Raw genomic sequence first — 27485 nt, 5'->3', positions numbered from 1 at the left:
CCATTTGTGGGGTCTTGTTCAGTTTGCATTCATTGCCCACAGGTGAACATGACACTTCTTGGGACTGGCTTCCCACTTCTATCGTCCCTTGGACACCACTGGAAAGATATTATGTCATCCCAAGGAAGTGGTAGAACCCCTTAGGAAAGATCAATCAAAATTTAACAAAGGAATTCAGAACCAGGATGGGTGTAGAGAGAAACACGCTTCCAATAAAAAATGTAAATAAGTTTATAACAGGTTTTCTCTTTGATTATTTAATGCCTTAGTGATAGAAAAAGGGATGTTTTTTCTGCCAGGACCTCTTCTGCTTTAAGCCCTCAGAAGAGTTTTCAGGGTGCTCCCCAGCAGGTCCATTCTGTCAGACTTGTGCCACTGGAAACAATCCTTGGATATATCCCATTGCTGTATGACATTCCCAGTGTGTGGAAGTGCCACAGGTGATGGTACCCTGCAGGCATGAATTGGTGCCAAGCTCTGGGTTTATTCCTTTTTGTGGAAGAGGCTTGGTGCATTCTCATTGCTGGGCTCAGGCATGACTTGGATCTTCTGGTTCTTGAGGGCAGCTTCCCTCATCTTGTAATACATGAACTCGTTCTGCTGGAACATGCGCAGCTCCATCTCCGTCTGCACGCGCATGACCTGGGGACACAGCAGGTTACTGTGGCACAGGACCTCAAAGCACGTCAGTCAAACACTGCCAGTTTCAGGCACTGTCCCCAAGGGGTGTCCCAGGCCATGCAGGGGCTGAGGCACCTTGCCCTCAGTGTCCCACCAGCAGGACCAAAGCTGGCTGGGCACAGATATTCTGCTCCTTTCCCACTCCCATTTGCCTGCGTGCTGAAGAAGGCATCAGCCTTTCCCACATCCAGCTCCTCCACAGGCTACTGGGAAGCCTCACACTCCAAAAAGTGATGCAGGACCTGGAGGTGATGCTGTGCAGAGCCAGGAAATGAGTGAACTTCCCATCCACACCCTGGGCCTGGCCCCTGGGGTGGCCCATCACCAGGGTGGGGTCACATCAAGTGAGAGACAAGAGTTGCTTAATCCCATATTTGCACCCTTTAGACCCCAGAATTCATCAGCAGCAGTCATTCCTAGTGCTGCATTATAGCAGAGGAGCAGAAGGGATTCCAGGATATATATTTACACCTGTCTGTGTGTTTATTCAACCCTTGGTTTAGGAGCACAGGGATAAGCCTGTGCCATATATCTGCTATTTTCTCCCTAAAATGTGAAGGGAAGCACAGAAATGGAGGTGCTGTGTCTCATCCTTTGCTACATATATGGAAACAGTCAACAGATTTGCTTTAGGTAGTAGATACTAATTTTTCTGAAGATATAAAATTGCACCAATAAAGGTTATAGCTCTGCTATATGGGGACTAAGACATCAATAAAGGATTTCATCTGGTATCCTCTAATTTTTTAAAGGTAATAAAGGAGAATGCTGTGAAGCAAACAGGTCACATGAAGTGGATTAGGGGCTACAGAAATGATAGATCCCCAGCTGCAATTGTAAATAATTCCTCTTATCTGAGCAGATGCAATTCCCTGGGATCTCCACTCTTGACTCTAAGCTAGGAAATACACCTATCAGTCATCTGAGGAAAAACACACTGCTGCTGAGAAGGAGTGGGGAGTGGTAAATAAAGAAGAATGGACACCAATAAAGAAAATCAGGTGGGAAACTGGGCACATCCACCACATGTAATTTGATATACTCAAATTGCAATGTCATCCATCTGAGAGCAGTGAAATCAGCCTGCTGGAAGTATGAGCGGGGCTCTGTCTTTTGGCACAGCAATTTCAAAGAAGATTCAGGAGCTCAGCTGCCATTTCTTGTGTATGTTCTGGTGCAGAATAAAAGCTGTTTTTCAGGGATGAATATTTCCAATAAGAAAGGACATGCATTTCCCAGCAGAATGTAACAGAATCTAGATAAAACTACATCGCTGATAAGAAGCAGTCAGCACTTAATACATCTCTCAACTCTTACAGGTGGTTGTTTCTACAGCTTGGCTGTAATCTTGCCCAGGTAGAGAGCAGAGACAAGGCAGGAGATGGCACCTACCTCCAGGTCTTTGGTAATTGGGTGGGAAGGTCCATGGGTTATCAGGAGGATGGCATAGGCTTTGCAGATCAAGCCATGGCCAGCTTCAATGAGGCCAGCGTGCCAGTGAGTCACTCCCGCCCGCATCACGGCCATCCCCAGCTGAGCGTTGTTGGGATGGTAAATTTTCCTGGGAAAACATTGGGTAATTTTAGTTCAGGAGAAATCTGGGTTCCTAAAAGTGTCACTGACATGATATGTTTGCCAAAGAGCAGATTGTTTGCTCAGGTGAAGAGCCTGTTGCAGCTAATGCCCTTGAAATGTGCCCTTCTTAGAAAGGGGAGGGGACACATTACTCAAGGACAGGGCTGTACAGGGTCATGAGTTATGAAAGATGGGATGTGAACTGGGAAAGTTCAGCTCCTGACTTGGAGAAAGCCAACCTCTGTCATCTCCTGCCAAGAGAAAACCACACTCTGTCAATATTTTGGCACAAGCAGAACACAGATCTGACCCTACAGCTCAGAGGGCAGCAGCTTAACCTGACACACTTAGTGGGGTAAAAATGCAACAATCACCAGTTCCTCATTCAAAGCAGGAAGAGAAACAGATGGTTCCAGAAGCTCCAGAAATGTTCATCTCACCCTCTGCAGATGCATCCCTTCATCTGGGAATTTTCAGTGCCTAAGGTGGGAAAAATGAAACCTCTCCTCTACATCCAACTTTGAAAGGTGAAGCAGAATTAGAAGCTGCTTGGACCTGCCCTCAAGGGCTTCCTTGGAATTTTGAATTGGCACTTAAAGCAAGAAAGGAAACTACCAAGGTCCTAACCATGGTCTGAAAAACTGAGGAACAAAGAGGGGAAGGAATTTTCTCTCAGTCAATCAGCTCAGCACCAGGGCTGGGACATGAAGTTGCTTGTCAGGCCTACAAGCCAGGGAGGTGACTCTGTCACCCCTCTGCAAAAGAACAAAACATAACAGGCCTTTGGGGTAGAACTGACCAAAAGTCAAGAAATGAGTGTGAGATGTCCTCAGCAGGAGGGTGAATGAGATGATAAATCAGGCTTTTCTCTCTTCTCAACAGTTTCCATTATTTTTCTGTCTTTCCTTTTTTTTTCCCCTTCTGTTAAATACTCATCAGTCCTGTTATAAAACCTCAGTAATAATAAAGCACGTAATTTTTAATGTGAGGTTTACCCTGGATCTAAACCTGAATTTCTTTATTCTCACTAAGCTTTTACCACAGGACTGTATAATTAGCCAAGAGAAAATCCATGTAATATTGAGGAGTGAAGTTATGTGTTTGACATGTTTCTCTTTGACCTCTCCTCCCTGCAGCGTGCAGGGAACAGGCATCTCCTGCAGTCACAGCCCCTTTGTCCTGCACCCAGGCTCTGTGTCTTGCTGTCAGGGCAGCCCTGAGATGCCTCTGAGACAAAGCAAAAAGGCCAGTGAAAGATGTCCCTAAATCATTTGCCAGCTCCAGTTTAGTAAATCAAGGTGTTTGGAAGCCCTTGTGCATTTAAGAAGTGACCTCTCTCTATCTGGTGGTACAAAGAAGGTTCCCATATTAATTTCACCACCACTGCCCTCATGAGAACAGACTAAGAAAATGATTCCTGTGGCACACTGCTGAACAGGGCAGGAGCACAGAGCTGCCATAGGAAGGGCACACACGCACAGGTAGCCATCCACCATCCTCTTGGCATAGTCAGCTGCTTCCTCGAACATCTGCAGGTAGGAGAGCACCTCGGAGGCAATGCTGAGGATCCTCAGCAGGTAAATGTTGGTGTCCCCCAGCACAGGCTCCTGTTTCTTCAGGCAGTCACGGCACAGCTTCACAACCTGGGTGTGGAGGAAGCAGGACAGGAAGGGTCAGTCCAAGCACCTTGCTGAAATAGGAGCCTCCTCAAGCCAGCTCTCATAAGCTCTTGGAGGTCTATTTCACAACCAAGATAGCTCAGCTACCTTAGAAGGCATAAAATCAGCAGGATGGCTTCTGTTGTAGTGTTGGAAGCAAAAAGGTTTTAATAAAAGGCAAAATAACAAACTCTGTATTTACAGAGAAAAACTGATCCAGGTGCAAGAAGTCCTTGTCCCTGGTAAAACATCTCACAAAAGATATTGGTTTCTTTGTTCTCTTCTTTTTCTAGTAAATTGCCCAGGCAGGACTTTTTGGCTCCTGTCCAATTAGCTATCCTTAAGTTGAGGTGAAGTCCTCCAGGCATATAAGATGCTTTTTTCACCTAATCGAAGAAAAAACTTCTGGGCTTATTTCCTTTTTAAGGGGACAAGGGGTAGTTTTGTGACTCCATCTACAAAAGGCACATTCCTACACCTTTGGGCCTGAAGCTGCCACCCCAAGACCCTGTGGTTTGCACAGTCCAGACCAGTCCCAGAGCTGAGCCAGCCCCCTTGAAGGTTGGGGAAGAGAGGATGTGCTTTGATTTATTGAGAAAATTCAGCCTAGGAAAATTATTGGAACTCGCAGCTTTCTCTCCCAGGGTTACACTCCTAAAACTGATGAGGAAAAAGTGATTTCTACTGCTCAGGAGACACCAAGTGCCTAAAGGACTCATACCCCAGTGCCATCCACCAGCCTCCTGAAAATATTCAGTGCAAGGAATACTCTTAATGACCCCTTGGAGCTGGAGACACAGAGCTGCACTGTTCCACACCTGATCTAGCCATGAGTCAGTGTCCAGATTTCTGTCCCAGGGGGCTTCAGCCTTTACCCGAAGACGGCTAAAACCCAGAGGTCATTACTCAACCTGGAGTGCTCTCTGAGGAGAACAATTAAATATTTCCTGGGTGAGAAAAAGAGAGAGAAAAAAGAAACTACTTGAGTTTTCTCACCCATTGCCCTTGCAGCTTGGTCTCCAAGGTGGGACATGGTTCACCCAAATCACACACCTATCCTCAGCACCCAACAAATGAGCAACACAGAGCACTAAAGAGATCAACACAAAGACCCCTGACGGTCTTGTTGCACTTCCAAACCCACTGTCCTTTTTTAGAGGCTAGCTGGCAGAGCTGACTTGCTACACCTGCCCCGTAACTCATGAGTTTCACCCAGGAGCTTCAACACCTGTGTTGGCCAGAGGTGCTGGAAGTCACCTGAATCTCCTTGTGTCATCACTATGAAAGAAGTTAGTCTGGGATGCCTCAGACATGGCTGTGCTTTACAGTTTCATCCATAAATTGTGAATCTAGAGGGGGACAAGGCCTCCTTTCCTAGGCAGGGTGTGTGCAGTGAGAGAGCAGAAGCCCCAGGTCTCACCTCGTGGTAATGTCCCTCCATGCGGGCCTTGTTGATCTTCTCCAGCGTGTCCTTGGAGAGCTGGATCACCTCCTTCACCGTGTCTGCAGAGGGCTGGGGACAGCAGAGGGGACACCAGTGAGGAAAAGGCACTGCCTCACACATGCCAAGAGGTACTGCTTGGAAGGATGCTTGGTCCAAATCAGCTTGGTGGGATGCTTCCCACCACATCACCACTCCCTACTGCTGGTTGCAAATCCAGTGTGCTCCTCAGACCTGCCCAAGGCTGAAATGGGCTGCAGTGTCCCAGTTCCAGGTCAAAAGGGGAAGGTCCTGCTGACTTCAGTGAGTGTTGCCCATCAGGGTAGTGGCCATGTGCCTCTGAGATGCATGACTGGGTTCCTCAACCCTCCCCACCACTCTTCCCCTCTGGAGAAGGGGCAGAATTCACCCTGCAACTGAGAGGTCTTGTGAGATACCAAAGAGGCTGTGAAAGCCACCAGCTGGTGGGTATCAGGTGCTCTCAGTGCAGCTGCTAGAGAGGAATGAGAGATCGGTGGAATTGGAAATATCCCTGAATTTTACCTACCCTGAGAAATGCTGTCATTAGTTCCAAATTCCCTAAGATAGCTAAGCTCAGATTTCAGCTGCACCCCAATAGGGAAATGTATTTTCCTGCACACCTCAAAGAAGTTTGTGTTTCACCATGCATTTAGAGACATGAAGCGCATCTGGGAACACCTGGCAAAACACTAATGAGCTCATAATTAGCTGTCACCTCTTTATTATCTTAATACTGAAATATAACATGATATCCAGCACAACCATTCATCCTCTGCTTCTCTGAGCCCTTCAAATTTGCATTTCCCAACTATTGTATCTATCAATCGTGGCCTTCCTTTTAATAAATGAGGAAATCTGAAATCAGCCCACAGTCACATGACTCTGGGAATTTTTGGGAAGATCCTGGTCTGGAGACACACAGCAGAGCCAGCAGCCAGGAGACACCTCTGGGTGTAGATCAAAGGCAGAGTCCCAGTATTGCAATGAAGGATGCAAAGACTGGGAGTCAGGACTGTAGGACTGACCTATTGTCTTTTTTCCACACCTGGTCAATTGGACTTTTGATGAATCTGAAATTCATCTAGTTGGGAAATCCTCTTCGAAGTCTAGTATTTAAGGAAAACCCATAATTTTCAGATCCATTTACCCCTATCTGTTACAGATGTTAACAAAATGTTAACATTTGTGTTATGATTTATTATTCTATAGCGTTATACTGAAGCTACTGCAGCTAATCAGGTTTGGGCAGCACAGGGTGTCCTGGGGCACAGAGCACACCCAAAGGCAATGTTAATGTCAATGTTAATGTCAGTGCAAATCACATTGCTGTGCTGTCTGAGTCAAGACTCCCAGAATAGGCACCTTAAACAGCATTTCCACAGTGGCTTTGTCTAATAAAAATCCTCCCTTGCCTTTACTAGACTTCTAAGTCAGTTGCCACTACAAACAATGGGAACTTTGCTGCTCTTTGGAAGGGGTGAAGGACTGGAGGTCAGAGCAGCTGTTGAGGATGGGAGCTGTCCATCTCCCATGTATTCCTAGCGCTTTTTCCATGCAGCTGTGAGTGCTGCTGCCCCCAGGCAAGGGTGCCTGAGCTCAGGAAATGTGACACAGCCAACGTGCTCTGAGGGTGAGGTCAGCCTGGATACTTATTGTCTGTGGATGGGGTGTATTTTTAATAGCTGAAATCATGCACCTTGCATACTCACAGGATTTTCTGCACAAGCCCTTCAGGCTATGGAGGACATTCCCCCCAGAAGTGCTGTGCTCACAAAAAGGGGATGCTGCATGTCTAGTGGAAGGGTGTCCCTGCTCGTGGTAGGGCAGATGCAATGAGATGATCTTTAAGGTCCCTTCCAAGCCAAATCATTCTGTGATTCGTGGTCTCACTGTTCAGTCAAGACTTGACAGCAGGTGTTGAATGAGGGATGAGATTTTTTTATGCTGTCTACTGGAGAATGTGTTCAAAAATACTCCTGCTGAAAGCCAGATAAAAATCCTTCTGCATCAGAGAACTGAGCTCTGGAACAGCTTTATATTTTTAGTGGAGAGGTACAGCTGTCAGCATTAGCTGTAAGGTGAAGCTTGATGATTTAAAATGGGTTTATAGCAGGGTCATTTGCAGCAGAGGAGAACTTGACCCAGCAAGGAAAGGGTGTCCTGTAGTCCAACCTCCTGTCTCCCTTATCAGCTCAATACTATTTCTCTAAACCTTTCTCAAGGAGAGATTTACCCTCTGCAGTATCCAACCTTTCCTGGCTCCATCTCTCTGAAAGATGAGTTACAGGGCTGAGCTTGGCTTCCTGGCACCTCCTGAGAGGGAGGCTGAGGGTTCTGTGCTCCTTCCCAGGAAGCTGCATCTCACTGGGCCTCTCCTGGTGGCCCTGCTTCTGTGAGGTCACATTTCCTCACCCCAACTTTTCTGTTTTGCTTCCCACATGCTGCACATCAACCCTGGGCTGTTTGACTGCTCAACACTGCAGATCAATGACTTGGGGGTACACTTATTGCTCTGCCTTGCTTTGCCTTCCCTTATGCACTTTATAAGGCTTGCAGGGGTAGAAATCCCCAAGGTAACACTGCCAGAGATCACAAAACCTATGAGCAATTATATCCTTGGGCAGAGTAACTAAAAAGAAACTCTTAGAGCTGCCAGCACACTCAAAAACTGGAGCTGCTGGCCAAGCCACCGCCAACAGCAAGACACAGCCTTATACCTCCTACTGGATGGCTTGTGAGACCTCCAAGGAAAGGAAAGATTTCTTAAAAATGAGCAGTTCGACATGTTAATTCCTCACAGTCAGTCTGCCTGCAGCAAGCATGTAAAAAAAGTCAAGTGATGGTGCAAACTCCTTGTGACAGGCCTCTGCAAAGAGGGACTGGAAGTTCAGGCTTCCCACGTTCCTGGAGCCAGCGTGATGGTGGAAACCATAGAGTTCCAGCAGCGCTGGAACTGTCACCACGGATCACCTGCAACACATTTTTCTTTCTGCACTCAAAATGTGGAGTCCCTTGCAGTTTTTCAGGAAACAAAAAGCAAGCAAACAAACAAACAAACAAACAAAACAAACAAAAAACACCAAAAAAAAACCCACAAAAAACAACAAAAAACCAACCAAACAAAAAACTACAACAATCTCAAAATGCCAGCATTTTTTGTCAGCTCTAGACCTAATTTTCCAATATTTTTGCATTCTGTCTATTGTTGGACTTTTAGGTTAAAGGCAACTTCTGGGGCTTTTAAAAATTAAAAACTGTCCTTGCATAATAAGGATTAAGCCCACCATTGTATGGTGGGCTTGAATTGCTGCTGTGCCCAATCAAGGTCCAGTTCTGTTCTCATTTTTTCACATTGCCAAAATCTGACCATGTTCCTACCGAGACTGCTGAGAAGCCACAATCCTAGAGACCCACAGATGCCTTGGCAGAGGAGAAGCAGCCACCACTGGGTTTGGGCACTGCAGGACAAACCATACCTTGCTTTCCCCTGCCTTCACTGCCAGCATCAGGTCATCCTTGAGCTGTTTCTTGCAGTGCTCACAGGCGCAGTCGAAGTAATATTGCTTCTTGAGCTGCGCGCGCCGCTCCTCGCTCAGGCTGAGGAAATCCACGTAGGAAACCGTCAGCTCATCCCCCGGGGAAATCTTGCTCAGGGCCCTCAGCTCGATCCTGGGGGCACAGGAGATGGGATGTGCGCTTGGAGAAGCAGCAGAAGCAGAAGTGCAGCCGCAGAGCCGGCAGGGACAGTCCTGCAGCCTGCCCTGCTTGCAGAGGTGAGCCCTGGCCCTAAGGCACGGCTTTAAGGCTGCAGGGAGGCAGTGCAGAGGTGAACAGCAGCCTGGTAACTGAATACAGGGCATGAACACTGTCACAGCAGTTTTTCCTGCCCCTCTACAAGTCCCTGGTAGGGATATGTAAAGGTCTGAGCTATAGAGAGATTATGGCCCCAATAATTTATCCACATGGTGGCTCAGCCTAAACATCAATTTCTAGTTTGTTGCAGATCTCACCAGAAGAAAAAAACAAAAACCATTGAGATCAGAAATACCCACCAAAATGCTGAGTTTGGATTTGGGGTCTTTTTTTAAGTGCTGTTTTGCGTGCTACCCACACACCCCTGGCTATACTCCCAGATCCCGAGCTCTGCTGCCTTCAGTATCGTTTTCACTTTGAAAAGTTAAGATAAATTCCCTCTGGGTGCTGCATAAGAGATGCCCTCACCCTGTTCATGCATTTCCACATAAAAGCTTAGAAGTAATTATCTGGAGAGAGTCTATTTTTAAACAGCTCATTTGACCTATTACCATAATTCAATTGCCAATCTCTGTTACTGAAATCCATGGCAAGCCCCTGATGATGGGATTTGGAAAGCCAGACCTTTGTATCTCTCTTTCCCTTATTCATTCCCTGCAAAAGGTCTTAAATAATATGGAGATTCAGAACTATTCCCTTGCTGTTTCACTCTACATACTGAATGTCCCAGTAACTCTGGGCCATCTCTCAGATGTAGGGGCTAAGCAAGCACAACTGGCTAGAGAATTTGGCCAGAAATTTGGGGGAAAAAATCTATCAAATACCAGCTGTGTGGGGTTCTTTTGTATCCACCTCCTCTCCCAGCTACTAGTGAGCTCAACAGTGTGTTTAATGTACATGTCTGCCCTGAGATGGACCTGGGGGAGACCTGCTGGCTCCCACCTGAGCATGAGATGCTCTAGGTGGAACCCAACAAAAGCCTCACTAAAGGCAGAGGTGGCAGAGCTATCACCTGGTGCTTTAGCAGTAAGCTTTTTGGGGAGGACAGGACTTATTCTGTGTGATCATGTTTTGCAAAGGGATTCTCCTGTAATTCCCTTTAAATTCCCTTGGAATTCCTGTTACAGGCTCTCAGTACCAAGGGCGTAGCTCTGAGTCTTCCAGCTCTGCTAAAGCTGCTGTCAAAATTCTTCTCCAAGGCTGGTCTTGATCTTCTCTGGGTGTTGCCATATCAGCAACAAGTTTCATACAAAATTTACCACCAAACATGCCATTGTCACAAAGGGCAGCTATTAGTTATGTCACAACCACAGGAAAGTGCCAGACAGAGAAAGGTGCAAACAGCTATTCCAGGAGGAAGTGCACAAAAAAGAGCAATTCCCAGCTGAAAAGCTTACACATATAAACATTCCTGGTCACACTTCACAGGATCCTTGTCAAAGCGAGCCATGCAACCAGAGAAGCGAAATCAAGCCTCTGACTTTCATGATGCCCCTGATAGCCCAAGCACCACAGGGGTATTTTAAGCAGCCATCCCTTGTGGGGAGGGCATTGATAGCCTTTGGGGTAAGCCAGGAAACACATGGCATATTTTAAATACTGTAGTTAAAGAGACACTGTCAGCCAGGAGCACACCACTGAGCTTCTCAAGGGCTCTTTCCCCACGAGCAGCAGGGACCTTGATAGTGCACGCACAGGCACAGCGAGTGCCTGATAGCTCAGAACTCAAATTGCTCCAAATAGCAACTCTAATCAGAACTGAAACTCTTTTTTCCCCTTTTTTATGGCCCTATCTATAATGTACTGAGTAAGATTCAGTCATGAAGAAAAGCACTTCAAATATATTTTGCATCTTCTTTGAGGAAAGTGCATGCCTGCTTGAAATTAAATTTTAAAGGCAAACAGTGTCCCTTTAAGAACACTGACTATAATATACCAAATGCCATGAGTTAAGCAAAGATTCTTTTTTTGCACATATTTTTGTGATTTATTTAGTTTGGATCAGGTAACAGTGGCATCATTAAAAGGTGGAACATTAATCATGGATTATGATAAAAAGGAATTGAAACCTACATCTCATGGTATTACTGCTCCTGTAGGCAACACATTCCTTGGGCACAGTTTGTTGCAGGAGAAACATGGAGTATTTAGTGTGTCAGTAACACAGTCATTTCTCATCTCCTAATATGCAAGGCTTTATTTTGGGCTGTACAAGATTAGCAAGACCTCGTTCTGACTTTCATGCTCTTGCCATGGTCAGGGGAGGAGAAATGAGAAGTGGAGAGGGGAAATACTGACAGGGAGGCAGCCAAGGGAGAGGGTGGGAAGGCAGAGAGGGAATTCACCCTAGGGAAAACAGTCTATTACTACTATTATTTTAATTTACTACAAAATGCAGAGTTAAATGAGGTTTGGGTTTAGTGGGGCTTTACACAGGGGAAGAGGAGAAGTTTAGAAAACAGGAGAAGTGGAATTTGGAATAAACAGAGCCCCTTGGGGTCTTTGCATCTTTTCCATTAGACATGGGGGGTACAGGGTAATGGAGGAGGATGATGCTTTCAAGACTGACCCACCTCATCTGTGTGTGGAACATTGATCTTACAGCCTCATGACTGAAAGACAAAACAAACATCTGCAGTTTACACATGTACAAGTACAACAACAAAGAAATGGGTACATGGCATAGCACTGGACACTGCACTGACAGGAGACAAGGGGGCTGCCTGTGCTGGCCCACGTGGCACTGCATGAGAGCTTCCCTTTTGGTGTGCACTGCCAGGACCAAACTGTCCATCACTGGGCCATAGGGGATTTGGTGGAGTATGCCCTGGCACGGTGATTTTAGGAGTGGTCTAGGTCAGGGAACATGAAAAACCTGCTCCTGATATTTGGCAGGAGCAAGGGGACTGGATCTCCCGCACAGAAAGGTCTCCACTGACATCAGCAGTTGTGCTCTCTAGAACACAGCTTGAAATGGAAATCAGACTGGGATATCAGCCACAATTCACCTGGCCAATAACCCCATGGTCAAGTTTAAAGTCAGTAACCAGATACATGTGGGAGCTTTGACAATCTGCCAGGCAAATCAATGCCATTCCTGTACTTACCCAGAAAGTCAGGGCTGTTATCACTGCTGGGAGCTGTTTGGAGAGGCTTTTCTATCAGCCCACCATGGATCCAATCCAGGGCAACTGGATGTCATAGTACAGACTCCAAGCTGACTTTGGATCAGACCCTATTTCCCACCAAGGTAATCACCCAGATTTGTTTTCTTTTGGCTCATTTACCAGCTGCTTGGTAAGTGCTGGTGTAGTTTTATCAGGGAAAACCAGCAGTGATAACTGGAATGCAGAACCAATGTGTTAGTTAAAAAATGAGGGGCTGGGGGGAAGAGGGGTGGTTAAGTTATAGCACTAAAGTTTAGTGAAGACAGGTAGCTGTAAAAAAGCAGCAGAAAGATCAGAGGAAATCCTGTGGCTGTACAGTTTTTGGCAAGCAATTCCCCACAGTTAATGTTTTACACACACTGCAACTTTCTGAATCAGCAGCAGTTTATACCTGTCATGGCTTGGAAACTGGGAAGGGCAGAGCATCCCTCCTGTGGGCTACCACCTTCACCATATCATGGTTTCACTCCCAGCTCTGGTGAAACATCTCCCATTTCCCACTGAATCTTTTCCCATCTCACTCGTCCTGCAGAGGTTTTCTTACAGGACTGGGGTGGGAATAGGGAATGCCCAGAGACTGAGAGCATCCTGCACTCTCAGGTGACTCTGCTTGCAGATTGCAATCCCATCTGTCACTAAAGTCCCGTTGCTGAAGAGTTAATCAGTGATTAATTGGGATGGCACACTCTCACCAGATGGGGGTTGTGTTAGGAGTGGTTATAAACACACCAGCAGATTGTGATACACAGCTGAGTGCAAGCTTCAGTTGGAAGAAACTCTTGGGTTGTAGACTCAGCATAATCCTCGATAATTTGCAGGTAGAATTACTCCTCAACTATCTATAAATGAGACTTCAATATAAGGGGTGAGTTAAACAGCTGCTTCTTAATTTAGCTACCTATTTTGAGACTAGTTACAAAACTCATAAGAAACCAGGGAAAAATTCTTTGCTTGTTGCTGGATTTGGTGTCAAATCTTATATATTTGTTAGTGCATCAGATGACAATTTTTTAAATAACAAGGAGAGAAACCAGTTTGTCTTCAACAAGAAAATACTGTTGGTTTTTTTTTTTTTTTCCTGAGCTAGAGAAGGAAAGAAGAATGAATAAATTTTCTGGGGCAGGAACCTGACCCTGGGGGTGGCAGAGCCTGCTGAGTTTTGGCTGTTAGGATCCATCCCTGCTGCACCAAAGGACAGAAATGCACTCACTTGCCATTGTTGAAGACGACAGTGCAGTTGGGCCAGCAGTCATGGTTGGCCTGGCAGAGGTTGGGGAAGATTCCCACTCCAACAGCCTGCAGTCCTCTTTGGTCACTGAGGGTAAAGCCATTGCAGCTGATCTAGCCCCAAAACACAGGCAGGGAGAAGGGTTAAAGCAGAAAAAGCTGAAACTCCATTTGGGATAAAACATCAGAAGAGAAGCAATGCAGGACTCGTGCAGAGGGACCAGGCCAGAGCTGAGTCAGTGTTACAGAATATTTGCTGTCAGCGTTCACTTGGGATGCCTAAGATAAACTTGGTTTGGCCATGCATTGATTTCCTTATATTTGGTTCCTGAAAATAATCCAGAGAAAGGTCACAGGAAAATGACTTTGAGGCAATTCAAGCAGAAAGCAAAGTTCACACTCCTGGAAACAGGTATCAGTTAGAAATTAACCTTGACTGCTGTATTGGACCTGGTCATGTTTGCTGGGTTGCCCTCAAAGCTCATAAAAACCAGCTACTACTCTTTGCTGTGAATTTTCAGCATTACTACTTTTGCATGACATATATTCCAAGAATGAATTATTTCACTTTTCTATATGATACACTACTATGAACAGAGCAGTTTTTAGTCACAAGCATAAATAATGGAAATATCTGCAAAGAGAACACATTATAGGATAAACCAAAGGAAATAATTAACTCAGCTACTGATTATTTTACCCTGATAATAGTTTTGTCTCCTTTGTGAACTGATTCTGTAGTTTTTCTGTACTTCCTTGCTCCTGCACAGACAAGCTGTGCTGGTCACTAGCACATAGGGTCTCCCTGTGTGCAGTGGACTGGGTTTTCTTTGTGGTGTGGGTACCAAAGCATGCTGTGTTCTCTCCCTGTACTGGGAGTGGCAAAGGCCAGCTTGTCTTGCACAGCAGCCACGGGCAGAGGGTATTACTGTTTTTATTGTATATATTATGTCAATGTCAAAAAACTAATTCACACAATATTAGTAGACATTAATGCATCTACTAAACCAGATCTTCTATATTCAAATATATTGTGGATGTATTCACTAAAAATATACTTTCTCAGCTGTCCCAGGTGCAGAGAGATGCCCAGTGGGACTTGTGATGAAAATGCAGCACCTATGATTGAGCAAACCACTTGTCTGCACATTGAGACAGACAAAATGCTTCAGCCTTTGCTATGGGTCAATTCCCAGTATCAGCGCAGAGGAGGAGCAGGTGGGGAATGGGATGGAGCCAGCCATCCTCTCATGAGGCCAGCTGCAGAGTTTCTCCCCAAGCTGGCATTACAAACCCTCCCCACGTGCCCCCCTCGGACGTACCACCCCGAAAATGTGGGAGATGAGCTGCATCCCGAACTGCTGGCAGTGGGGCGGCCAGAACTCCAGGAAACTCTCCACGTCAGCTCGCAGCTCCTTCTTCTCCTCCTCCCCAAAGCTGTCCACGTGGTTCTGCAGCTCCTCGATGGGCACCAGGCAGCCCTCGGACAGCCCCGTGCCCTCCCGCTCCATCTTCCACAGGATGCGGGCAGCCAGCCTGGCCAGGGGACAGCAACGGGTCACGGCACCAGCACCGCGGGCAGAGAGCAACGTTCGGCGTGGGGAAAGCAGAATTCATCAAAATTCGTCATGGGGAAAACAAAATTCATCAAAATTCATCGTGGGGAAAGCAGAATTCATCAAAATTAATCATGGGGTAAACAAAATTCATCAAAATTCATCTCCTGGAGGGAATAGTGTGAAGGTAGATTGACTGACACAGGCTCAGCATCCAGTGGGTGATGGATGGTCAGCATCCCCAGCCTTCTGAAGGACAGGGAGATGCAGAGGTTTGTCCCAGCACCTGTGTTCTCATCTGGAGATGTTCTACAGATCCCCAGCCCTCCACAGCTACTCCCATTTCCTTGAGGATTCCTCTCATTTTTTTTATGGTGGAACCAGAATGTGAAGACAAGTTAATGTGGCATTCACATTCTCTGAGAAAATCCCTTCGCTCAGGATTTTTCTCCTGGGAAGCTGAGGAGCCTCAGGGGAAAGGAAAACAATTCTTATCTCATTTGCTTCTCCTGTGTTGTGCTCATGTGGAATGTGTTTGGAGATTGTTCACCCACAGGTGATTGTTCCATTGCATTCTGCTGGGAGTTGTTTTCACTCTTTGGCCAATCAGGGCCAAGCTGTGTCGGGACTCTGGAGAGAGTCAGGAGTTTTCATTATTGTCTTTTTAGCATTCAGTAACTATCCTTTCTGTATTCTATAGTATCGTATTCTTTAATATAATATAGTATTATAAAATAATAAATTAGCCTTCTGAGAACATGGAGTCAGATTCATCATTCCTGCCTTTGTCAGGCCATCCCTGCAAATACAATAAAGTTAATGTATCCTATAGGCAAACTGGGGAAGAACCCATCTCTTCTTTCACTTTCCCACCTACTCCCCAGCTTCCCACACTTCCTAAACCATGCAGGGTAGGTTTACCTCACCACATTCAGAGTTTTTGAGGCCCAGCACCAAAAAAACCAAACAGGAACACATCTCTTGCACCACTGATGCTCCTCTGTCACCATGATACTTTATGAAAAAACCCTTTGCCAGGATTTTTTCTCTTGGCAAGATGAGAAGCCTCAGCTTCTCCATGTTTTGCTCCTCTGGAATGGGATTTGGAGAATTATTTACCCAGCATGTGACTTGTTTTAACTTAATGACCAATCACAGCCAGCTGTGTCAGGACTCTGGTCAGTCATGAGTTTTCATTAACATTTCTTGTCTCGCCTTCTGATGTATCCTTTCTCTTTATTCAGTATAGTTTTAGTATATAATATATAATAATCAGCCTTCTGAGAACTTGGAGTCAGATTCTCATCTCTCACCTCGTCCTGGGGACCCTCACAAACACCACAACACTCCTCCACGTACCTTCCCCATCTCAGGGATGCTCCTGGCCTGTCCTCAACCTTCTCCCACCTCCACCTTGCCCAAACCAGGCCACCCAGCTGTTCGTTGCCACGAGAAGAACGTGTCCCAGGTCTGTCCCATCCTCTCCCAGGCCACGGGGGCCAGCTCTCACCTGATGTTTTCAGAGGGTGCCTTGCCATGCCTCTTGATGGCAGAGCACTCGTTTTTGTGGTTGAGCCAGGCCGCTCTCTGGCAGGTCCTGTCGCAGTAATGGGCAAACTTGCACTGCCCGCAGCGGTGCAGCCTCTCCTGCCTCTTGAAGCAGGTGTGGCAGATGACGTGGGTCAGGCTGCAAGGACACAAGGACACCTTGGATCAGTGGGGCCCCAGCTCTGCCCAGCGAAGTTCCTGCCGGTTTTGCATCCCTGCACACAAAGGAACTGTCGCCGTGATATTTTATGAAAAATCCCTTCACCAGGATTTCTTCTCCTGGCAAGATGAGAAGCCTCAGCTTCTCCACGTTTTGCTGCTCTGGAATGTGGCCTGGAGATTGTTTATCCAAAAATGTGAATTGTTTTTAATTAATGTCCAATCACATCCAGCTGTGTCTGACTCTCTCAGTCTGTTACGGGTATTTATTACTCATTCTTGTCTGACCTTCTGATGCCTCCTTTCTCTTTCTTTAGTACAGTTTTAGTATATAATTTTAATAATATAATATAATATAATATAATATTATATTATATTATATTATATTATATTATATTATATTATATTATATTATTATATAATACAATATGATATATAATATAATATCAACCTTCTGAGAACTTGCAGTCAGATTCTCATCTCTCACCTCATCCTGGGGACCCTCTCAGCACCACAACAATGAACCCCTCAAGATTTTTGGGGAGGATGGAGAAACATCCCACCCAGCTTAATGGTTGTGTTCTTGCCTGGTGCTGTTGCTGTAAGTTAAATGGTGATGGAATAACTGGGACCCCTTCTAAAGGGGTGTTTCATCTCTGGGGATTCAAAACAGGATTTCCAAGAAGCATCCTACAATTGTGTGCATGTAACCATAACCAAGGCTGGGGGATGATGAAGTCTGACTTCACATCCTCCCTCTGAGAGTGTCCATGGTTCCATACTGAGGAGAAACCTCCTCCATATCCCCCTTCAGGTGTCCAGCTTTTGCTCCTACAACTTAATTCACTGAGAAGGAGGGGGGAGACACTTTGGTCTCCTATCCAAAAAAATTTTGGGACTTTCCCCTTGCTGCTAGGGAGGGCTTTTCACTGCCTGATTTGGTGTCTGCAGCTGTCTGCTTCTCCAGGCAGCCACCCACTTCATCTGGGCCTCCAGCCAGGCTTGACAGTGCAGGAGAATTTAAATTCCCATCACTCAGCCACTGCTGGTGCCAGGAGGGAGGTTCTCCTCACTGCAAAAACCTCAGGGACCACAGAGGCTTCGTGATCAAAGGAACATTTTATAATTGTGCACAGTGCAGAGTGGGGAAACTGAGGCACGGGGAAATAAAAAACAAATTATTGATGAACCTGTAGGGAGGATGTGCCACAAGCAGGAATCAGACTCACAGCCCCAGAGATTCCAGCCCAAAGATTCTCCTTTGTCTCTACTATACCTATATATAGGTACACACATACATACGCATATTTATGTTTTTATCACAGTACATTTTAAATGCATTTTCTTTTCCCTGAAAATATTGTGTGAGCTGCTGACTTAATCTACCCTGTGCCGTGGCTCTTGCAGGATAAAGAGGGGCACAGATTTAAAAGCAGGATGACCCACATCAGACAAAACCATGTGCAAAAATGAGGTTTGGAAAAAAAAAAAAGGTTTGGGAAAGTGAGCAGTGCTGGAGGGAGCCCAGTGTAAGGCAAGCAGCTGGGATGGGGCAGGGGGAAATGTGTGTGGGAAGGGGGATGCAGGCAGCTCCACTGTGCCCAATGGAGAGCTGGGAGCTGGTGAGAAATGTGAGGCTGTGCTCTGTCAGCTGTCAGGTCAGGGGGGCAGAGAGGTGCAGGAGAGATTAAACTCCTTGTAAGGCAAAGCAGAGCCAGGGAGCTGATAAACCCACATGCCAGGGAGATATCTCACATGGGGAATGGGGGTCCCTCCTGCCACCCGGGTGTTTTAAGGGCAGTCAAAAAGAAAGAAAAAAAAAAAAAAAAGTTTCCAAGTTTCCTTGTAGAGGAGAATGACAGGTTGGAAGGGAACATGGTGCGGAAAAATCCAAGTCCTCTACCAGGTGCTTCTCTATCCTCAGTTTGCTCCCTGAAAATAAAAAATACTGAAACGCTGACTTTGCATTTTGCTGTTCATAGCATGGGTATCCAGATTTTCCAAAGCAAACCTGGCTGGCAGAACTTACCACCAGCTCTGGAAATCCCTCATTTCTGAGGAGATGCAAAATGCACCAAAAATGTTGTACAAGACTTTCTGAGAAAGAGAAGGAGCAGCCCTTGCGGTATTGAAACTGCAGGGACAATTACTCCCAGGTAACCTGACTGGCAAGTGTAAGAAACACTGCAGCTATTAACAAACCATTATGGGACCCTCTGTGCCCCAAAATGGTCTCAAAGAAGACTGGATTTGTTGATATTGTGTGTTATCAGGACTCCAGAGGCCTGGGCTCAACTCCTGGCACAGTAAAAAAATCAGGAGACATAAAACTTCAACTAGAATTGCTTAAACATCTGCAAGCTCCTAAATCTGCCCCTTGGCAGTTGTGAAGCTCCTGCTGTGTCAGAGGAGCTCCGAGCTGGATGCCCCAAAAGGGAAGGACGGAGTGGGGCTCTCCTTGGCTGGGTTCTGGTTCCTCCTGTCCTGAGACACACAACACCCAGGCACCAAAGCCTTGCATGGCTCACAGGCTCCTCTCTCCTGCCCTCTGCAGAGCTCAGGCTCTCCACGTGGAGCAGCCTGAGATTAAATTTAAGTCTCTCAGCCTGTGGGAATCATTGGTCTATAAAACCTTCTCTGTCTGGCCCAGAAAGTGTTTAACACAACCCAAAGTGGTTCCAGTGTCCCAGATGTCCCCTCCAGTACAGAGAGCAGCATACACCCGTGTGGGCAGGGTGCTGCATGGCCAGGCTGATGCCTTGGGAAGGCTGACCTAGAGCAGAGACTGGACAGAGCTAAAGAATAAAGCAGGGATTTATTAAAAGGATCTCCTCAATGAATGCACCTTGGGCAGCACCAGAGCCCAGCCAGGGCTGCACCCAGGATGAACCAAAATGGTCACAAAAAATGGTCATAAAATGCACGAGTGGTCATGAGGTCTCTCACTTTCATAAGTTCTGCTCCATTTGCACCTTGCAGTTCATTGTCCCGTTCCAGCTTTAGCCCTGCAGTCCCACCCTGCTTGTTTTTCTCTCTCCAGCCCACGGGGTTTGTGCTCCTGGGCTGAGATTTGGATCATTTGTCCTTGGTGCCCAGCTGGAGCAGGGATTGTTTTGTCTCCCTGCTCTGTGCACACAGCTCACCATCCCCTCATGTGAAGCCCAGACCCACACACTAAAGCAGCACAGAATGTGAAAAATATAAAAGCCAAAACCCGAGGCACAAAGGCAGCACTAGAAGTCCCTGGAGAGGAGCCTGGGGAGGTGCCTGCTGCTGTGGCAACCCCCAAGGAACCCTGGAGCTCTGAACCCTCTGGGTCCTGCTGCTCAGCTTCCCTTGCTTCATCACAGGGGCAGCACAACTCATTTCTGCTCTGTCTGTGCCCTCACAACCCCTGAGGTGATCAGTGCCCTTTCCCACACATAGTGAGAACTGGTTCTCACCCTGCCCAAACCAGGATCTCCTTCAGTACAGTGATGCCTCCAGCCCACCACAATCCTTGCCAGGTCAGGATTTAGGGCTGACACAGAGGGCAGATGCCACTGGCTGACTCACTGAATGACTTTCTGGGGAGCCTCAGGTTTCCTTGGCCACTCTTCCTTCCCACCCCAGCATCAACCAAGCTGAACTCTGAAGGGCTCATGTGCTCTGGTGTCACTTAGGTGTGCAAACCCAGAGCAGTGGGAATATTTATTTGTCTTCTCTGGGGTGCCCTGACCCCCAGGGCAGCACTGACTTTCACCCTCATCCATGGAGAAAGTTTCCCAGACTTCAAGATAGACTGGAATCCACAAAAGTGTAAAATACATTATAGAGAGCAGTGCAGGTGTGTCACTGGGTGAGAAATTGAGGGTTTGGGATTTTTAGTGTGTTGTGGATGGCAGCAAGATGGAGGGCACAGGGTGTCATCCTGGGTTTCTTCTTCATGCTGCTTCTTCCTTCTTCTCCATGGGTTTGGGTGGCATTTTGTAATGGGGCAGAAAAGTCTGCACTGTGGGCTCTGTGGGATCAGTTATTGGGTTAAAAGGGAAAATAATCCAGGTGTCAGCTCTTAATTGGGTGGTTTAGTCTTAAAAGCCCTTGTAACAAGAGATTGTTGGGCATTTTGTGCCTTCTAATGAAAAGCTGCTGAACTCACAGCAGTGAGACTGTTTTACTGATCAGAAATAATAAACACCTGAGTCCAAACACAAATTACTGTCTCAAGTGCCTAAAATCCAGAGCCAGAGACACCAACAACTGGGACCCCAGCAACTGGGACCCCCACACTTAGTCGGACACACAACTCCAACTAATCCTGAATGCAGCTGCAGTGACAAAAGCAGTGATTCAATGTGCCAGCCAACAAATGCAAGAGGGAAGACAGCACTGACAGCTGAGCCATGGCTCCTGCAAGCCCAGCCTGCAGTGAAAGCACAAGAAACAACTCTTGTGACTGCTTGGATTGCATTCAGACAGATTAAGGTCTGTTGGACCTGCCAGGGTCGAGCACTGTCACAGGAAATGTATTAACCTCATCTCTGAGACATGCACAGCACAAACATCTGCCACCCAGCACACAAAACATCTCATTCAGTGGCCTGGGAAAGCCAGGTGAGATGGCTTTAGTGCAAAGAACCAAGGAGGATTTCATTGAGGAGATGATTGGCACAGTGAGTGGCTCCCACACTGTTAAACACGGGTCCCTGCTGTTCTGTACACCACAGATGACACAGAGATGGCCTAACTTACACCTAAATCCTATTTATGATTGCTTGGCAGGGCATCTCTCTCCTCAGTCTGCTCCAGAGAGCAGCATAAGAACAGCTGAGGGTGTAGGGCAAAGTCTCCTTGGTTTTCAAAGCAGAGGCTGTAGCACTTCACTAAAGACAGCAGCCTCAGAAAATGCACCTGCTACCTAAAGATGAATTATTAGCATAAGAATGGGTTTGCTCCTTTTAAAAGGAGTTGGAGTTTAGTGCTTTCATCTTTAAAATGTCAGGGATGAGATACCCTGGTTTTTCTGATTTGAGAGGAGGATTTATTTTAGACTAATTTTTGACTATTTTATTTTTAGTCTTTCATTACAAGATTTCCCAGCCTTTTCTTAGAGGTGTGGGTGAGATTTTCTTTTACAAATCTGGGTTTGTTCTCAGGTTTTAATTAGGCTTTTGAACAAATGAGATAGTAATAAAAAATCAAACCTCAGAACATTTTTTAAAATATGAATATGATCCCACTAGCTCTCAGTTTTTATCGGTGTCAGCTCAAAGAATTTGTTCCCATAATCTTTTCAGTCATGCTGTTATGGAAAATTTTGTATTTTTTATACGTCTAGGTCATCCTAACTACAATAGAAGAGCTCCCCACCTTTCCTTGGAAAATGTTTTTGGCCTCTTTTTACATCAAAAGACATGCAAAATTTGCATGATCTCAGTTTTTTATCCATTTGCAGATCCCTCATCAAGCAGATCTCCAGGTGATCTCGATTTTCCACCACATGACACTGTTTCCCTCGACTACTGTCCCTCAAATCCTGCTGGTCAAAGAGCAAATTTCTCTTGGCAAAGGCTGACAGAGACAAATGAGGCATCCCCTTGCTTATAGGCAATGTAAACTCCTGCAGGCTTGAGAGCCAAGGGATGTGCCAGAGGAGAAGGTCACAGAGAGCACACTGAGCCCAGGCACTGGGAACGCCTGGCCAGGAAGGTGGTGCAGGAAAGGAGACCTGGGGTCTGCAGGGAGAAAGCAAAGAGGGAGGGAGGGTCAGAGAGAGCCTCAGTGAGAGGCTCAGGGCCCTTGCAAATTGAAAAATTACCCCAACAAAAGCAAAGAATCCCTTGAGAAGATGCATTTCCAGCTTTCTGTTTCTACATCAGGGCAAAGCCTGACGGTGGTGTTTTCTGGGTGATATTTCAGCTGGTGACAGCAAGGGTAAATCAGAGATCAGGCTGTGTCTGCACTTCATCCTGGAAATCACACAGAGCTCTGCACCCCTTTGCCATCACTATTCACCATTTCTTTAAGCAGCAGCCTGCTCTCAGCCAGATAGGTTTGATACAGGAGTCAACACTAAGTATACACTGTGTGAAGCAACTGAGTTATAAAATCATAAAATCAGAATGGTTTGGGTTGGAAGGGACCTTTAAAGGTCACCCAGTCCTAGTGCAACCCCCCTGAAATGAACAGGGTTAGCCTTGTGAGTCATGCTCTGGCCTCAAAATCTGACTGTGAGCTGGCTGGTGTTTATAGGAACCTCATTTTTCTTTGAGTTTTACGTTCTTCTGGATTAATAGTCTCTGGCACTGTGTAAAAAACTCCTGCTCAGATGACCATCATTGGCCTGAAGAGCACAACCCTCACCAACTTAAACAACTTCAGGGGCTTTCAGGGTCCCTGTGACCTTCAGGGCTTTCCAGGGTGGGATGCAGCCTGTGGATTTAGACACCAAGATGTGTCTAAAGGGTCTAGAAAGCCATTCAGCTCAAAGGTAGATGTCTGTGTTCACTGCACATACAAAGTTCCGTTGATTATATCAGCATTTATTGTTGGATTCACTCATCTGGACACAGAAGTCCAGTGTTAGGCTCTACCTGATGATAGAGTTTTGTCAAAGAAAACATTCGTCCTTTTTCCTATCAAAATAAAATCTCAATTCCTCAACTCAGCCCCCTGCTGAAAGACAGACATCAATAAAGTGCAGTTGGGTGCCAAATGACTTTGACAGCTCCTCACATGTGTCTGTTTGTCCAGATATCCATCTCCATCTACACATGTAAGTCAGGTTGGTGTCTGTACTGTGATATCCACTATATATATATATATATATATATATATATATATATATATATATATATATATATATATTAAAAAAAATTTTATGTATGCATGTATAATTTTTATGTATGTATATGTGTGTGTCTATAGATATATATATGTGTGTGTGTGTATATATATATATGTATGTATATATATGTATGTGTGGATATATATGTATGTATGGATATATATGTATATATATATGTATGTGTATAAATGTATATATGTGTATATATGTGTATATGTGTGTATATATATGTATATATATGTATATATGTATATATATGTATATGTATATATATGTGTATATATATATCTATATGTATCTATCTATATATATCTATATCTATATATATCTATATATCTATATATATATCTATATATCTATATCTATATATATATATAGATAGATATATATATATGGGTTGGATCCATAGTGGGCTGATAGAAGAACCTCTCCAAACAGTGATAACAGTCCTGACTTTCTGGGTAAGTGCAGGAAGGGCATTGATTGATTTGCCTGGCAGCTTGTCAACGCTCCCACGTGTAACTTGTTACTGACCTTAAACTTGACCATCTGGTTATTGGCCAGGTGAATTGTGGCTGATATCCCGGTCTGGTCTCCATCCCAGGCTGTGCTCTGGACAGCACAATGGTTTTGGATCTCTGCAGAGCTGCTTCTCCTAATCTCAAAGAGACCTTTGCTTTGCCTGCCCATCCTATGCAGCCACACAGAAATCCCTGTGTGGCCTCTGCACTGCAGCTGCCTTCCAGACACCTTTCAACAGCAAATCAGGGGAAGGATTTCAGGGTCTCAATACCCACAGAGTGGGAATGGACTTCCCAAAGGACTGAGTTCTTCAAAGGGCTGCAAAGCAGAGACCAGTTCTGCGCTCTGGTGCATCTGTGTGGTCTCAGAGACAGCTGAGATCTCTGGAAAATCTGGTCACATATCTGGTAGGGCCTGAGACAAAAGCTTAAACCCAGCAATTCTTCCAATTTGAATCCCTTTTCCATAGTACACAGTGCTTTCAGCAAGGCATGGAGGATACTGAGTTGAGTTAGGATGAGGGACTCTGGATTTTGGGTTTCCCTGTGCAGACTGAGGCCCTTTTTTAATAGTGTAGATTCAATAGCAATTTTAGGAGATATACACCTGTGTTTGTGGGCTAGGAAAGGCACATGCCCTTTCACTGGGCTCTTCATCCATGCAGAGGCAACAGCAGCTCCTCTAGGGTAAAGCCAGCTACCAAGGCCAGGTGTGGATTTAATCTTGCAGGAATAAAGAGTATGAGGATGCAGGCAACCCTTCTTTGACAGCACTTAATTCAATGGAGTTTGATGCAGCTGAAACCCAGGGATAGCAACACAAGGGACCTTTAAAGCCAAAGCCCTGGGTGTGGAAGGAAAGCATCAAGGTAATTTCCACAAGAAAAATGTGTGTTTCCATTTTATCTCACACCCAGGGTATATCCTGCCAAGCTCTTACCAACAAGCATTTGGTCTGTTTCAGAGATTTTGGGGCTGTGTTTCACCCCTGACCCAAATTCAGTGCTTTGGGATGAAATGTGCTGCAGGAGGGTCAGAATCCATGATTATTGCTCAACAGTTGCAGAGAAGGGCTGTGTTTGCCTTGACTCCTGCACCTGCCCTCTGGGAGCTGCACAAGCCCAGCTTGGGCAGGAAGGGAGGGAAGCAGGGAAACACATCTGAGCTTTTCTGTTGGAAACCTCAGCCTGAGGCACAGCCTGCAGTCTGAGCTGTGATGGCTTCTGCCCGTGTCTCACATTACACCAGTGACATTTGAAAATGCAGCAAAGTTGCAGCTCTTCAACATGGGCTGCTCTGCTCTCTGCCTGGTGCAACACTGCACATGGAAGAAAAAAATGTTTTTAACCCACCATCAAAAGCCAAGATGTTTCCAGCTGTTTAAAAAAAAAAGTATTTTGAATAAGGCATTGGAGAGAAATAATTGTCCATAGGCACTTCCAAAGCAAATCACCACAAAATTCCAGGTAGTGACATGAGTGAAACTGAGGTACTGACTGAAGAGCTAAAAGGACACATCAAGGAGAAATTATTTTGTCACCAACTCCTGGAATTGAGCTCAGGGTTAGGACTTCAAGAACTCAACATTTTAAAGTGAAAAAACGGCATTTTTAAAGTGAGCTCTTGCAATGACATATTAAAATAAAAACTAAAGGTGTCACTCCTGCTATGGCAAAGATTCATAATCATGTTCACCCGCTGACAGTTAAAGGACAAAGAAACAGTGAATGAAAGACACATAAAAAACTTATTTCTGCCTCTGCCCATTTAATATTCAATTCTCTGCTGCTGCCAGATCACACAGTGGCACTGAGCAGCTTCAGCTACGATATCACCAGGGCTAATGCAGCAGCACAGCCTCTGCTTGTGCCCCAGACTTCGTTAGCAGAGCTGATTTAATTAGATAAACTCAGCTAAACAGAATTGCTCACACCCCTGTTAGGTGTGCAGGGTATTTACTGGAGTCATTGGCTGTTTGGGGCTAAAAATTCAGTCTCAGGACTCACCATGATGCCCTTGATGAACACTCATAACTTTCTTAAGTTCAGAATTAAAACTTCAGCTGCCATCTAAGCCCTCAGTTTAAAAACCAGGGCCACATTCTGTTCTCAGTTACCATATTATAAGGCTGAAGAAATTTAATTTGTGTCAGAGGCTTTAATTTATATTTAATCCAATGGAAATCAGCACAGAAACCATTTTTGCATCTTTTCTCTTCCAGGTTATTTAAGCGAATCTTCCACTGATCCAAAGGGCAGAAGTGGGCACCTACCAGCAGCACAGGTTGGGTGAATGTTGTGATTAAAACAAGCGGCAGAAAAGAAAAATATCCTTGCACCAGAACTCAGAGTCTGGCTACATCAGTGTGAGCATAAATTCAAAACCAGTCTCGTGAAAGAGCAGAAGCAGACGTTTGTCTCCAGTTGGCTCCGGCAGCTGTAAATATTAAATGTGTTTAACAGAAACAGTGTCACTTGCTGATCCCCACCAGCTCCTCGCTCCAGGGCAGCGGTGATGGAGCTGAAAGTGCAGCTGGGGATGGTAAAATGAGCAGAGCACCACAGAACTCACTTTTATCGTGTTTTACCCACCAGAGGCTTGAGCAAAGCCAGCCTGGGGCTCCTGTACCTGAATTCCCCTGGCTCCTGGCAGTTCCCTGCAGTGCAGCACTGCTGCTTCTGTGAGGCACTGAGTGCATCCCGCTTTCCCTGCTTTTCTCAAAGGCTCCACCACCAAGCACCTTGCAAGGTCACACCCTGGACACAAACTGCACCTCCTGCAGGTGAGCAGGCTGGTCTGAGCCCTGGGAAGGACATTCACTGCAAACTGTGAATGTGTCTCTCCAGAAGTGCTTCTGACTTCCCTCTGATCCTTCTCTGATGCATCCAGGCACCTCCAAACTTTTACACAACCACCCCGATGGAATTTTGCAGCGGGATTATTTTTGCCCTGAGCTTTCCAAACGCTTTTCTCTTACCTGTCAAAAACCACGGCTGCGTAGGCTGGCTCCGCAAAGATGACATCCCCAGGCAGGAATTCCTTCTGGGCTTTCAATCCCCTGCCTTTGCCTTCGGCTGTGAACAATTCCACGGCCTCCATTCCTCCTTTGGTCATCCCAGGGAGCCCAGGCTGTGGGCGGTGGGTGTCTCAGAGCAAGGCAAAGCTCCTGGCACTGCTGCCAGCTCGGGTGTGCTGTGGGGTTTATAAAGGGAGGGCTGCTCTGCCCCCTCCCCTGGGCACATGGATTCCCATAGCAGGGCCAGGGGGTGGGAGCAGGGGACAGGAGATCCTCTGCCCAGCAGCCCTGAGCTATGCGGGGATGGGACAGGCCTGGCGGTTCTGCTCCATTAGG

General features: G+C 46.0%; 1 protein-coding gene across 2 annotated transcripts; it reads right to left on the bottom strand.

Moving 5' to 3' along the window:
- Positions 1–3: 3 nt before the first annotated feature.
- On the bottom strand, positions 4–27485 carry SMYD1 (SET and MYND domain containing 1). Of its 2 annotated transcripts, XM_059471175.1 has the most exons (10): positions 27111–27485; positions 16590–16766; positions 14846–15059; positions 13507–13637; positions 11703–11741; positions 8853–9045; positions 5335–5427; positions 3736–3899; positions 2074–2242; positions 4–642 (listed from the first exon to the last, which is right to left on the bottom strand). In XM_059471175.1, exons 1-10 carry the CDS (start codon positions 27245–27247, stop codon positions 484–486), a joined length of 1476 nt encoding a protein of 491 aa, XP_059327158.1. In that variant the 5' UTR covers positions 27248–27485; the 3' UTR covers positions 4–483. The 2 variants fall into 2 exon arrangements, with proteins under 2 accessions (XP_059327158.1, XP_059327159.1); XM_059471176.1 differs by lacking the exon at positions 11703–11741.

The sequence above is a fragment of the Ammospiza nelsoni genome, chromosome 4 (genome assembly GCF_027579445.1).
Source record: "Ammospiza nelsoni isolate bAmmNel1 chromosome 4, bAmmNel1.pri, whole genome shotgun sequence".
NCBI lineage: Eukaryota > Metazoa > Chordata > Aves > Passeriformes > Passerellidae > Ammospiza > Ammospiza nelsoni.
Note: the sequence above shows the minus strand (reverse complement) of the source record. Positions and strands in the feature narration are given on the sequence as shown.

Bases quoted from the DNA above. Each gene is read 5' to 3' on its own strand.
- SMYD1 (XM_059471175.1), bottom strand. From the start codon at position 27,247: ATGACCAAAGGAGGAATGGAGGCCGTGGAATTGTTCACAGCCGAAGGC. The intron at 15,060-16,589 runs GTGAGAGCTGGC...TCCCCTGGCCAG, and splicing joins GCACCCTCTGAAAACATCAG to GCTGGCTGCCCGCATCCTGT. The intron at 5,428-8,852 runs GTATGGTTTGTC...TGCTGTCCCCAG, and splicing joins TGAAGGCAGGGGAAAGCAAG to CCCTCTGCAGACACGGTGAA.